At 41.3% G+C, this 14,659-nt stretch overlaps 1 protein-coding gene across 4 annotated transcripts in view; it reads right to left on the bottom strand.

The window, feature by feature from the left end:
- Positions 1-14,659, bottom strand: part of LOC111965832 (teneurin-3) — a 163,674-nt gene that overhangs the window by 57,392 nt on the left and 91,623 nt on the right. For all 4 annotated transcript variants that reach the window (XM_070444243.1, XM_070444244.1, XM_070444245.1 and 1 more), the window contains 5 exons: positions 11,167-11,292; positions 7,982-8,196; positions 5,097-5,307; positions 2,357-2,458; positions 1,116-1,310 (listed from right to left, as the gene is read on the bottom strand). In XM_070444243.1, the coding sequence (XP_070300344.1) occupies positions 1,116-1,310; positions 2,357-2,458; positions 5,097-5,307; positions 7,982-8,196; positions 11,167-11,292 (849 nt within the window). The remainder of the gene's footprint in view (positions 1-1,115; positions 1,311-2,356; positions 2,459-5,096; positions 5,308-7,981; positions 8,197-11,166; positions 11,293-14,659) is intronic.

The raw sequence follows: 14,659 nt of genomic DNA, 5'->3' as shown, positions 1-14,659 counted from the left end.
CTTTTTATTTTATTTTTACCAATCTACCAATAGGTTCCCTTCTTTGTGAGGCACTGGAAAACATCCCTTGTCTTTGTGGTTGAATCTCTGTTTGAAATTCACTGCTTGACTGAGGGACCTTACATATAATTGTATATGTGGGGTATAGAGATTAGGTCATCATTTAAAAATCCTGTTAAACACTATTAATGCACACAGAGTGAGTCCATGCAATTTAGTATGTGACTTGTTAAGAAAATGTTTACTCCTGAACTTATTTTGGCTTGCCATAACAAAGTGGTTGAGTACTTATTGACTCAAGACATTTCAGCTTTTAATTTTTTATTAATTTGTAAACATTTCTAAAAATACAATTCCACTTTGACATTATGGGGTATTGTGTGTAAGCCAGTGACAAAGAAAATCTAAATGTAATAACTTTTAAATTCAGGCTGTAACACAACACAAGGGGTGTGAATATTTTCTGAAGGGACTGTAAGGCAAGACCTTGTATTATCATCAAACCAGAACCAAATGGCCAGTTTGAGTCTACTGACAACATTGTCCAACCGTTCCTGCGTAATTCCACAATAGCACTTGTGTACTTTCTCTCTTAATTCAMTTCACAATGAGCGCAAATTTTTTATTTAATTACTCCCTCGACTCAATAAGATTTTACACATTGGGTCACTGATCTGCAGATGTAAATCTGACAAGTGAATTGCCTCTGTCTGAATTGGGATCAATGAAGTTAAACTGACTGAACAGGGGGAGAAGAGGTAGAGGGGATAGCGAGAAGTATTTTCGATAACAATGAGAAATAGACCCAGACTGAGAGATATTCAATCTCACAGGGTTCTTGTTCGGGAGCGCACTGAAGCAATCACATTGGATGGACAATTCAGAATCAATTCCAATCCATAGCTGTGGTGGCTAAATGGTTGGAGGGAGTTAATGCATGCAGAGTATCGATGGAGGAACAAAAGGAATTATTTGCTTGGTGAAGTTGAAAAGAGCTATTGTTTAAGTTGTATAAGTACTGTGTACATCGCCGACAGGCTGGGAAATCGAACGGTGACAACATCGCCGACAGGCTGGGAAATCGAACGGTGACACTACATATTGTTGTGGTGTACCTTGTTGACAGTTGCTTCCCTTGTGGCCAGCATTACACACACAGTTGCCCGTCACACAAATCCCATGGCCTCCACATTGGGGGTCTACACACTGGGTAGTAGGCACGTCACACTCCGTGCCCTTCCATCCACTGTAGCACTGACAGCGCCCCCTGGTGTACTGGCCATTTCCACTGCATAGGACGGGACAGGCAGCTGTTGAGGGAAGAAACAATGTTACTCAACAGTATATAAAGCATATTAGTTACTCTGGACCCTGATCTCTCTTTTGACGAACATATCAAGACTGTTTCAAGGACAGCTTTTTTCCATCTACGTAACATTGCAAAAATCAGAAACTTTCTTTTACTTTCCGGCTACCCAGATAGAGCACTAAATAAACTTCAGTTAGTGCTAAACACGGCTGATAGAATCTTGACTAGAACTCAACATTTTTATCATATTACTCCAGTGCTAGCCTCTCTACACTGGCTTCCTGTTAAGGCAAGGGCTGATTTCAAGGTTTTAGTGCTAACCTACAAAGCATTACATGGGCTTGCTCCTACCTATCTTTCCGATTTGGTCCTGCCGTACATACCTACACATACGCTACAGTCACAAGATGCAGGCCTCCTTACTGTCCCTAGAATTTYTAAGCAAACAGCTGGAGGCAGGGCTTTCTCCTATAGAGCTCCATTTTTATGGAATGGTCTGCCTACCCATGTGAGAGACGCAGACTCTGTCTCAACCTTTAAGTCTTTATTGAAGGCTCATCACTTCAGTAGGTCCTATGATTGAGTGTAGTCTGGCCCGGGAGTGTGAAGGTGAACGGAAAGGCACTGGAGCAACGAACCGCCCTTGCTGTCTCTGCCTGGCCGGTTCCCCTCTCTCCACTGGGATTCTCTGCCTCTAACCCTATTACAGGGGCTGAGTCACTGGCTTACTGGTGCTCTTCCATGCTGTCCCTAGGAGTGGTGCGTCACTTGAGTGGGTTGAGTCACTGATGTGATCTTCCTGTCCGGGTTGGCGCCGGACAGGCGCCMATTTTAATGATTAGTGCTTACCCTGACCATTAGTCTAAACCTAACCCTTAGCCTAAACCTAACCCTGACCTTTAGCTTAAACCTAACCCTAAACTAAGAACAAATATCACATGCACATGGTAATTAATTCTGAAAATATAGCCAATATTTGTCCATTGAAGCTTGCTCATGTATTGATTGCGATATCAATAGATAGATGAGGAGTTGGGAAATAGATACCTCTTGAGCAGTATGGCCCAATGAACCCTGGGAAACAATGGCAGGAGCCGGTCACACACTCTCCATTCCCATAACAGTTGTGTGAGCACTCCATAACCGACTCTGTTGGGACAAAAAAAACGTTTTCTACGATTACACCAGCTATGGTGACACTAGCTAGGTTTCCATCCAATTGGTGACAGATTTTCATGCGAATATTCTAAAACCCACATAAAAATATGCACATTTTCCCACCAGAGATGTGTTTCTATCAAACTGACTTGTTGCGGATAAAAGTCTACACGTGATGACGTAGTGCACATAAAAATTACCTTTGCAGCTAAATTCCCATGTACCAAATAATAAAAAACAATTGGGCATCCATCGCATTTTCAACTCTACTGATGGTTTTGTCACACATTTTTTTGCATTATGTAGCAATTGCGCCCACTCTGGCCTTGGCATCTGCGCTCTAGCCAACAGCTTGCAGATACAGTGCGGGTAGTCTAGTCTATATGATGAGATTATTATGGATTATGTTTATTTGTCAAATAGCATCGATCATCATGTCACCAGAATAAAACCCTCGATATTTATTGGAAAGTAGCATCACGCTCATCACTGTGCACTTTCACYACCCTGTGAAGTTCATCATTTATTTAATTTGTAGCCTAATAAACAGCATGGTTTCCCGAGTCGTRGTGGGGGACCACACAACATATAATTGCGTGACTCCAAATTTACTTCGATATGATRGTTAACCGGGCACTGATGACGTGGGTGTCGATTAAGGCAACCCCTCGCACCTCTCTGGTTCAGAGGGGTTGTGTTAAATGCGAAATACACATTTCAGTTGAATGCATTCATACTAGGTATCCCCCTTTCATTTCCCTTTCCAATTATAACACTATTTGCACATAAATGTGTTTCCACCACCATTTCTCGCATAATTCATTTCACAGACACAAAAAGATCCCACCATTTCTAACGAGCAAATTGTCTGTGGACATTTAAGAAATTGTACTGACATTTCCTGTTTTTAGCAGCATCAGGTAATTCATCTGCATGAAATGGTTGGATAGAAACCTGGTTACTGGCATGGCATACGAGCTCATAATTTTTTCAGTCAGATGTTCTTGCACAAGGTTGAGATACCACACCTCTAAAATGTGCCAACAACACATACAGGGGTTAAAGCACAAATCCCACGACTGAAACTTAAATCAATCTCAGGTTGATTGTCTGGGGCCAAGTTAACCTCCCCTTTCATGTAAAAAAGTCATGACCATCAAGCTTTTAGGGAAAGAGGATCATTTTGTACATGTTTTAAACTGAGAGTTTGACCAATTCCAGTCCTTTTCAATATTGGAAATACAAATTTAAAAAATGAAGAAAAAATGATTTTCATCCCTGCATATATCATTTCATTACATCATCCAATATCAACACATTATCAATATCAACACATTATCGATATCAACACATCAACACATGATCAATATCGACACATGATCAATTTCAACACATGATCAATATCAATACATTATCCATATGAACACATTATCAATATCAATAACAACACATTATCAATATCAACACATGATCAATATCAACACAATATCAACATCAACACATTATCAATATCCAACACATTTGATTGGATTGGATTTCATATCACTACTATGTCACATACTATTCCATCTTACATTTCCACACAGCCATATTCACTTATTGCAGTGTTTCCCAACCCTGGTCCTTGAGTACCCCCAACAGTACACATTTTTGTTGTAGCCCTGGACAAACACACCTCATTGAGGCTTGATGATTAGTTGAGAAGTTGAATCAGGTATGCTTGTCCAGGGTTACAATAAAATATGTACTGTTGGGGGTACTGGAGGACCAGGGTTGGGAAACACTGGCTTATTGCATGAATGTACAGTGTACTCTATGTTGGTATGTGTGTATCTCTCATCTGCTGTAGCCTGACAACTCCCATGCCATCTTGCCCATCTCGAATGCAACCCATCACGAACATTTTACATTTCACAGTGCCTTTCTAGTTCTTTGACATTTCTTTCTCCACATGAAAATCTCATGACTGATCATGCCCACACAAGCAACGGGATCAATCTTTGTAAATCCTCTCTCTGAGTTKAAGTTAATCTGACATATCCCACTGACACGTCTTGTGTTCGTTCAACAGACCAGCGCTCATAATGGGCACTCCCCCTAGGCTGGGAGCTCCTTTCGATTGTGTTAAGAGGGCAAACAWTTGAGTTTTTATTGCTTTTGAAGACTTGTATTGGATGTACACTACTGGGCTGTCAGTTTCAACACATAAGGGGAATTTTGACCTTGGATTTCGATAACTTCATATCTTTAGAAATGTATCGATGGAATTCCCTAATGCAAAACATTAACTTAGCATGTTTTCTGTTTTCCCACAGTACAATTCCTGAGCCAGCACAACAATGAAAAGCCTAAGGGATAGCGATATTCCTGCAATGTAGAGACGTAAAATGTGCATAACACAATTCACAAAGCCAACAACACATTTGCTTGCATTATATAGTCTGTAGATGCAGTTTAAATGATTGATTAATGTATATATATGTTGATCTGGCCTGYCAACTACCCAGTTATTCTCTTAGTTGTGGAAAAAGTTCTCCAAGTGCCCTTTCCAGCAATTCAATATAATTTTAAATATTCACCTCATCCATTTCTACMTCCATTTTCTACGTTATTTCCATGTTATGCTTACCCTGGATGATGGTGTTGTATGATACTGTCTCCAGGCTCTTCCCATCATTGTAGAAAGCCAGATGCCACACCCCAGAGTCCAGATACTGGATGAAGCCAGCTTGGTGGAGGCTGACCTGGCGCTCCATCCGCCCCCTGGTCTCCTGCGCCGTGGGAGCCCACCTCTCTTTGGCGATGAGCCTGCTGCCATCCAGCAGCTCCACAAAGTCATACTGAAGAAAGGTCAAGCAGAGGTCAGTTGGAACTAAGTAATTGGTCACTTCACGACATATAATAAAACATTTACAATAATGGTGACATTCTGTAGTTCCAGGTGCATAGAGGGAAAATCTCATAATTTGACATTAAAGGAGCTAGTCACAATTTAATTGAGTCAAAGTAAATTTGAGTTTTCCAGAAGACTGATCCTTTTCATTCTGCATGCTAACAGTGTTTAATTCACACAAATGAACACAACACAGGGAGTTGAAAGTAGAAAAGGGCACATTAAAAAAGGATTTAGTATCGGAAATAGGACCTACAGGGGACACAACACCAAGCATCCCTCCAACTGACTCAGTGTGGATAGGAAATAAAGCATTAAAGTAAGGGTGAGAGAAGTCAACACTCAGTGGTTTAAACCCTTTTGAGAGGAGCTGAGGAGCAGAGAAGAGATATTGACCTGTGGATGTAGGCAGTTTTTTATGTGTTGGTGGCCAGGGGGCCAAGTAATAAAAGTCCAGAACCCAACCATTCCTTTACTCCTAGGCCAGTGTGTATATCTTGATTGCTTGGCAAAGGCTTATCTCAATCTAACAATAGGAGCAAATAATAATGAACAAGAGGCCAAGCCTAGCCAGGCCAGCCGATGAACCACAAATAATTATTAGCTATACCTGGGAATTCAAACTAGTGTTGATAATTTCTTCACAAAACCTAGTTTAAGACAATTGATGAATCATGCAGAGTAAGACACTTACTAACAAATTTAGTTGTATTATTTTCTTTTGTGCGATTGGTGACGCACTTTAAAGTTGTTCCTCTCCTCAAGCGGTGAATGTAACCAACTGACCGTCTCTCATTGGGGTCTCATTGGGGTCTTTCATGCTAAGTTAAGTAAACGCATCGATTTATCGCCCTGGCAAATTAACGGACCGTTTCTAAGGCAGTGGCGGTTGACTTTGTGTCTAGGCATTGACAGTCTTGAGCGGCCTGCGCAGCAATTGCCTTGGACATAAAAGGAGGCTTCTCTGTTTGTTGTATTTGATTTAGTTGGATTCCTTCTTTCTTTTACCTTGGAAGAGTAATCCCTTCTTTCCTGTTGTGTCATTTGTACTTAACTTTTTTTTCATTCGATAGTGGCCCAATTTCCGGCGCGAAAGAGGCTCTTCAAGTCATGTCAGAGAATGTCAAGAAGGTGAAGTTGAAAGATTTTTCTCTAAGGTGAAGTGGAAAATAGCCAGGTCATTCCACAAAAATAGTGCCTTTTGTGTCCCTTTGATATTTTAGATATAAAATGTGCACCAATATTGAATTTTAAAAGCCTGTAATATTAAATGAAGTGCCCTTCAATATAGACCACACGGAAAATTCAATCAATCTTTTTTAAGGCTTGCTAAAGTGTCAAAATTCAGCATTTTAACATGTCCCCCTGTCACTTCTAGGAAGATTTTAACCTACTTACCAACAAAGTTTTCACCATCATTGACCTAGTTATTTTTTTAAAGTAATTTCTGAAGATTCTTTTTTTTGTGTGATTAGTGATTAATTTACATCTGTCTCATTTTAAGGTCAACCCAGTTACGTGAACTGAACTCTCATATTAATATGGTAAAACTATTCCCTTAAACAATTTGTTTTTTCAAAAGACAGATTTAACATCTATCTAATAGTCAAATCATGGTGTAAAAGCAGGTGGTTCTACTCTTTTTAGCCATTTTGTGGTGGAAAACTGAGCGGGTCATGTATAACATGGCTAGAAGTGTTTTAACAATAACATTTGTTTGGTGAAGCTTGCATTCAATTGACACTCTGTGTTGCACACAACAAGGTTAACTGCCTTGTTCAGAGCAACATATTTTTACCTTGTGAGCTCGGGGATTTGATCCTGCAACCTTTTGGTTATTGGCCCAATGCTCTAACCACTAGGCTACCTTCTGCCCCAAAGTATTAGAATCCAGTCGTTCCATTGTAAAAACTTTGTAAAAATAAGACTGAAAAGAGGAATATTATGAGCATGGCAAAATCATCCAGTCAGATTTTTACAAATCAAATCTAAATGTATTTGTCACATGTGCCGAATACAACAGGTGTAGATTTTACAGTGAAATGCTTACTTACAAGCCCTTAACCAACAATGACTTAAGAAGTTTTAAGAAAAATAAGTTGATTGATAAGTAAAAAATTGAAAATAAAAAATGTAAGTAACAAATAATTAAACAGTAGCAGTAAAATAACAATAGCGAGGCTATATACAGGGGATACCGGTAAAGAGTCAATGTGCGGGGGCACAGGTTAGTTGAGGTAATTGAGGTAATATGTACATGTAGGTARAGTTAAAGTGACTATGCATAGCATAAAAAAGGGGTCTGGGTAGCCCTTTGATTAGCTGTTCAGGAGTGTTAGGGCTTGGGGGTAGAAGCTGTTAAGCCTTTTAGACATAGACTTGGCGCTCTGGTACCGCTTGGTGTGAGGTAGCAGAGAGAACAGTGTATGACTAGGGTGGCTGGAGTCTGACAATTTTTAGGGCCTTCCTCTGACACCGCCTGGTATAGAGGTCCCGGATGGCAGGAAGCTTGGCCCCAATAATGTACTGGGCCGTATGCACTACCCTCTGTAGTGCCTTGCGGTCCGAGGCTGGAGGCCAAGCAGTTGCCATACACCCTACCCAACTAATGTACCATTTACCTGTGTGTGAGATGGTGGGAGACCCTTCCTCCCGTAGGCCCCAACCAGTGCATTCTTCTGAACAGAGATGTTGAACTTGAGGAAGCGTGGCTGCTCCATAGCCAGCTGAGAGCGCCAGAACACCCCAGGCGGTATTCCCTGACCTACCCTTCGGCCCACTTCCACTTGCCCGGTGTCAATGGAGTTGTTCTCCTGATGGACCGCACCAGTCCTGCCTGGAGGGGAGAAAGAGAGAACACTGAGATAAAGCTAGATGGACATTTTGTGAGGTCTATACAAGTTCACCACAGTTGTATACAGTTTTCATCTGCATTGATTCCATTTTCAACAAAATAATAACATTTCTCAATATTACCTTAATTTAAATAAAATTATGCAGACACATGACTCCAAGTCTATATCCCTGGCCCTCAAACTGTAGATATGAGTCTTGTTCATTAGGTACAGCCCAGTGTGTATCCCGGGCCCTCATAGATATGAGTCTTGCTCATTAGGTCATTCAAACATGGAAATACCAGACAGCTTCAGTACTTCCAGGTATTTCTATTTCCTGCTACAGTTGATGATAGAAACGTTGTTATTCCCACTCAAATAGACCTCAGCTGATTGCTCCATTATGAGACTGGAACAGATTGTTTCACCATTGATTATTAGATATTTTTTTGACCTGACGAAGATCAGTTTCAGATCAAAACATAGTCAATAAAGCAGTGATTTGGGAGCTTAATGAGTGTCTTTTGTGTGGTACTTGTGAATCACTGCTAAATGTCTAGGATCTAAATGTACTAGCTGATTCATTACCTGGTACAGTAACAAAACAACAGGACAAGGAAGTGATGCTTTAAAAAGGTAGGCAAGCAACAACAAAAAACTTGAACATGAGTCATTCTCACATGAAACGCATTTTAAAGCATGAAACGTGTTTAAAGCATTTTTCCCTGATATTTATTTCAAAAACCACTTAGGATAAATATCTTTCTTACAATGGACCTCCAGAGTTTTTCTTTGGTTGAAATAAAGACACATTATTACAAAATACTGTGCAGTACTGCAATGCATCACTGGATCAATACGGAACTTTGCACACACACTGCTGCCATCTAGTGGCCAAAATCTTAATGGTTCCAAAACTACAATATTATATTATGGCCTTTCTCTTGCACTTCAAAGATGATAAAAAATATATATTTGAAAACGCATGTTTTTTTGTTTGTATTATCTTTTACCAGATCTAATGTGTTATATAATGTGTTACACATTTCCACAAACTTCAAAGTGTTTCCTTTCAAATGGTATCAAGAATATGCATATCCTGAGCTACAGGCAGCTCGATTTGGATATGTAATTTTAGGCCATTTTTTTTTTTAAATGGTCCAATCCTTTAAACTTCTTATGGCTGAGATCCCGTTAACGGGATCGACTTGACAACAGCCAGTGAAAGTGCAGGGCCCCAAATTCAAACAACAGAAATCTCATAATTAAAATTCCTCAAACATACATGTATTTTACACCAATTTAAAGAAAAACTTGTTGTAAATCCAGCCACAGTGTCCGATTTCAAAAAAGCTTAACGACGAATGCACACCAAACGATTATGTTAGGTCAGTACCTAGTCACAGAAAAACACAGCCATTTTTTCAGCCAAAGAGAGGAGTCACAAAAATCAGAAATAGAGATCAAATTAATCACTAACCTTTGATGATCTTCATCAGATGACACTCATAGGACGTCATGTTACACAATATATGTATGTTTTGTTCGATAAAGTTCATATTTATATCCAAAAATCTTAGTTTACATTGGCGCGTTATGTTCAGTAATGTTTTGCCTCCAAAACATCTGGTGATTTTGCAGACAGCCAAATCAATTTACAGAAATACTCATAATAAACATTGATAACAGATACAAGTATTATACATGGAACTTTAGATAAACTTCTCCTTAATGCAACCGCTGTGTAAGATTTTTTTTTTTACTTTATGGAAAAAGCACACCATGTTATAATCTGAGTACAGCTCTCAGAGCCCAAACAAGCCATACAGATATCTGCCATGTTGTGGAGTCAACAGAACTCAGAAACAGTATTATAAATATTCACTTACCTTTGATGATCTTCATCAGAATGCACTCCCAGGAATCCCAGTTCCACATTAAATGTTTGTTTTGTTCGATAACGTCCATAATTGATGTCCAAATACCTCCTTTTTGTTTGCGCGTTTAGTACAGTAATCCAAATGTGCAGGCACTAGGTCCAGACAAAGTCAAAACATTCCATTACAGTTCGTAGAAACATGTCAAACGATGTATAGAATCAATCTTTAGGATGTTTTTAACATAAATCTTCAATAATGTTTCACCCGGAGAATTCCTTTGTCTTCAGAAATGTGATGGAACGCAGGTCGCTCTCACGGGAGCACGCGCGGTCAGCTCACGCCAGACACCTGACTCAAAGAGCTCTCCTTCCCTCATTCTTCACAGTAGAAGCATCAAACAAGGTTCTAAAGACTGTTGACATCTAGTGGAAGCCTTAGGAAGTGCAATATAACCCCAAAGACACTGTATATTGGATAGGCAAACCTACAAACCTCAGATTTCCCACTTCCTGGTTGGATTTTTTCTCAGGTTTATGCCTGCCATATGAGTTTTGTTATACTCACAGACATCATTCAAACAGTTTTAGAAACTTCAGAGTGTTTTCTATCCAAATCTACTCATTATATGCATATCTTAGCTTCTGGGACTGAGTAGCAGGCAGTTTACTCTGGGCACCTCTGGGCACCTTTTCCATCCAAGCTACTCAATACTGCCCCCAGCCATAAGAAGTTTAAGAGATTTAAATTAAATCAGTGGCCTTTTTCTGTAAAGGTGAAGAAAGGTGGCATGCATGTGGCAGACATTGCATACAAAATGACAGACACCTACTGGTAAAGGCTGAATGTGGTAAAGCTGTTTGGACTCTGTCAATTACAATTCAGAAGGTACCTACAGTATAGGATAGGCTCTGGTACCGTTTTTGTGCTGAGCCATACACATAACATTCACAAAGCAAAATGGACAAACAAACAAGCATCCAGTGCAATTAAAGGCTAGAAACATAATCAGAAATATGGTGTGTTCCTTCCCCAAATGTAATCTACAGATATAACAAGTAGGTAAAGAAGTTGGTAAAGGGCTAAGGTCCTTACCATAGTCAACTGAGAGTACTGTCACTATGCTTGGTTGAGTGGGCAAAGCCTTCCCCCCTCCATTCTCAACCGCTGGTTTGTTTTCCGTTTCTTGAAGTTGCCAGTTGAGCCCGAAAAAGTGCATTGCTGTAAAGTGAACAAAAACAGTGAAATATGTTAGGGTTAAGGCAATCAATCAAATCATTAAAAAAACGAAATACGTGCTGGACAGCATTTCTAGGAAAAAGAGATCAGACAATACATCATTTTGTGGCCTGTGGTGGCCTGGCAGTTAGCACCCCCACACTCAGCACATGAAAGGGGTCATGACTCAGTTCCCTCCCTCCTTCCTTCCTTCACTCTTTCCTTCCTATACTTCCCTAAAACAAAAATCTTCAAGAAACATGCCTGAAAAATACTAAAGAGTAGGAATTATTTTGTACTAGGTTACCTTACTATGGGTGCGCCACATGTAGGCTAAGTGCTCTACTGTAAAACCCAACAGGGGCCAGACACAGCAAGCTCAATCAATACTGAGGAGAGGATGAACACTGTTGTGTCTCTTTGGGGAGCGCTGTTCATTAACACAAACAGCACTGCATCAAAGAGCGCAGCAGGACGTTCTATTTAAAAACCCAAACATTGTCACCAAACAGACAGGAGGAGGTGGACAATGTGCAGCAACATAATGACAGCCCAAATCAAAGCATCTGGAAACCCCAAGTGTATGTATTTGTGTGCGTCAGAAAGAAGGTCAAAGAGGCTTCAAGCCGCAAACTCTCTAATTCTCTTGCATAACCAACCAAACCGTCATGTTCTTCCTGCAACCTCAGTCTCTGAATAGATTGCTATTAAGCTGCATGTCTTGTTGTTTGGGGAAACTGGGTCTTCTATGAACACAGTGAGAGGGCGAGGCTCCTTCAAAGATCGCCAGCCGGGGAGTCGTGCTGAGGAGGCAAAACTCTGATTTCCCAGTGTTTTGATCTGAGGTGGAACTTTTTCAAACGGGCAGGGGAGGGTATGGGGTATTGACTGCTTAAAAAACATAGCTAACTCACAAGGGATGAAGCAGAATCATAGAGAATACGGAATGGGAGAGGTGGAGAGGGAGAGAGACAGAGATAGAGACAGAGACAGAGAGAGAGACCAAGGCAGATTGATGTGTGCTTGTACATATGTATTGGACTGTGTTCTTATCTGTGGGCTGGCAGAGGCGGAGTGTGCTAGTGCATACATAAGCTATTTAAGACATCGCACCTGGCAGGTGTTTTGGCTGCAGATGAAAGAGAGGAAGGTGAAAAACTCAACCTGAGGCAACTGGCAAAGAAGGCCTGTATCTGTTTAACTCACACACTCACAACCAAAAGAACTCCCACACAGGAAACACACTCATACACTCACGAGACCACACACACACAAACGCAAACACACACACACCCCTTAAAGCCATTGGCGCACTCATAAGCTATACACACGGAATCCAGAAACATGACAACCCACCAAACATGCACAGCAAAATCACATGCAACCAATGACAGAGCACGATATCATGAATCAAAAAAACATGGCGGGTCCAGATGATAGAGATAATATACATGGGTATTAATATGGCACTGTAATGGCCCTCTGCTATGGAGAGCACTCTCCATACTTTATCTCCATTGCATCATTTCTCCATAGACATATTTCTCTCTATACGAGCATGTTATCCTGTCCTCCCTTCAGCACCATGAGAATCATACGGCAGTTCAGGGGAAAGTCACACAGCCCAAGATTAAGAGAGTGTATGACTCAGGACAGAAAGGACAGATAAATCTCCACCCATTTTATCGCTGTGGTCAAGCTGCTCAAGGTTGGTGTAAAAACCAGACAAAGCCCCTTCTGAAGGGGAATTTTGTCCTATGGGTGAGGTTGATGCGTTAAACTAAAGCATGTGTTCCTAGCTTCCTGGTCGAGATGAAAGCACATCCTGGAAGAGATTTTGTTGCACCAGAAAATCTTTATAGCTCTCGATTCCTCACATCCTCTCTCATCGCCCCTTCTCAAAATGCTTTCAACTTCTTAGGAGAGTTCCCTTTTTTGGGGGTTATCCCCCATCAACACATGACATTGTCACAATGTTGCAAATCGGTTGTGAGAAGGTCAGTCATGACAAGTGATAACCTTGTGATAACCTAATGTGACTAGGGTGCTGGGCATTTTGTTCCTTCTGACAGTGTCATTGTAGGGTGTCSAGGGGGATTTCAACTGTGTCTGTCTTTCAGGGCTCCTGTGGAGCTGGGTCATGTCAGTGGTGTCACTCTGTGGGGCTGGGTCATGTCAGTGATGTCACTCTGTGGGGCTGGGTCATGTCAGTGATGTCACTCTGTGGAGCTGGGTCATGTCAGTGCTCGTGGGCTGGGTCATTCAGTGATGTCACTCTGTGGGGCTGGGTCATGTCAGTGATGTCAACTCTGTGGGGCTGGGTCATGTCAGTGATGTCACTCTGTGGGGCTGGGTCATGTCAGTGATGTCACTCTGTGGGGCTGGGTCATGTCAGTGATGTCACTCTATGGGGCTGGGTCATGTCAGTGATTCTGCTCTGTGCAGCTGGGTCATGTCAGTGATTCTGCTCTGTGCAGCTGGATCATGTCAGTGATGTCACTCTGTGGGGCTGGATCATGTCAATCATGCTGCTCTGTGGGCCTCCTATCAGGTTAGCAGGATGATGCAGAGCCCTTGCCATTGGAACTGCCATAATCTGACACAGATTCAAACTGTATCATTGGGGATCTGTAGGATGAATTGTCTCTGTATCTGACTGACATATGACAACGACAGATGGAATGATATTCTAAGGTCTGCTATCTGCTCAGCAAGATCATGCTGAAAGAGCAATACACATTTAGCACAGTTTATAAAGCTGACTCAAAGCCATAAAATCCAGTCAACGTGTCTATTAGATAGTTTAGTTTAATTGACTGGGAAGTGCAACAGATATCCAGTGTTGTAACTTTAGTGTGTTGGGTGCTGTCGTGAAGTCTCTACTGAGAACTGAAGGCTGGTTCACCACTTACGTTGAATGGCAAGCCATTTATATTTGCAAGGATAATATATTCGAAAGGCCTAGTTGTAGTACAGTAGTTGTCCAGCTAGTTCTTATGCTTTTTCTATCCACAGCTTCATCTTTGGAGAGTGGGTGTTAAGAGGAGTGCTAAGGCTCCTCTACAACACCTGAGCAATGCTCGAGGCTTGCTTAGTCATCTGTTTATACCACAGTATATAGAGCATAAGCAGAGCAATGAGGGAGGGTCATGGTGAACTACGCACTAATACAACAATGTAAACAAGGAGGGCCCATAGTCACAAGGAGGGAGCAAAGTTAGAAGGAGGGGCCATAGTCACAAGGAGGGAGCAAAGTTAGAAGGAGGGGCCATAGTCACAAGAGGGGGGGCAGAGTTAAAAGGGGGGAGCTATAGTCACAAGGAAGGATATGGGCCCTCCTTGTAACTATGGCCCCCTTCTTGTGACTATA

This window comes from Salvelinus sp. IW2-2015, linkage group LG6.2, assembly GCF_002910315.2.
Source record: "Salvelinus sp. IW2-2015 linkage group LG6.2, ASM291031v2, whole genome shotgun sequence".
NCBI classification, from domain to species: domain Eukaryota; kingdom Metazoa; phylum Chordata; class Actinopteri; order Salmoniformes; family Salmonidae; genus Salvelinus; species Salvelinus sp. IW2-2015.
Note: the sequence above shows the minus strand (reverse complement) of the source record. Positions and strands in the feature narration are given on the sequence as shown.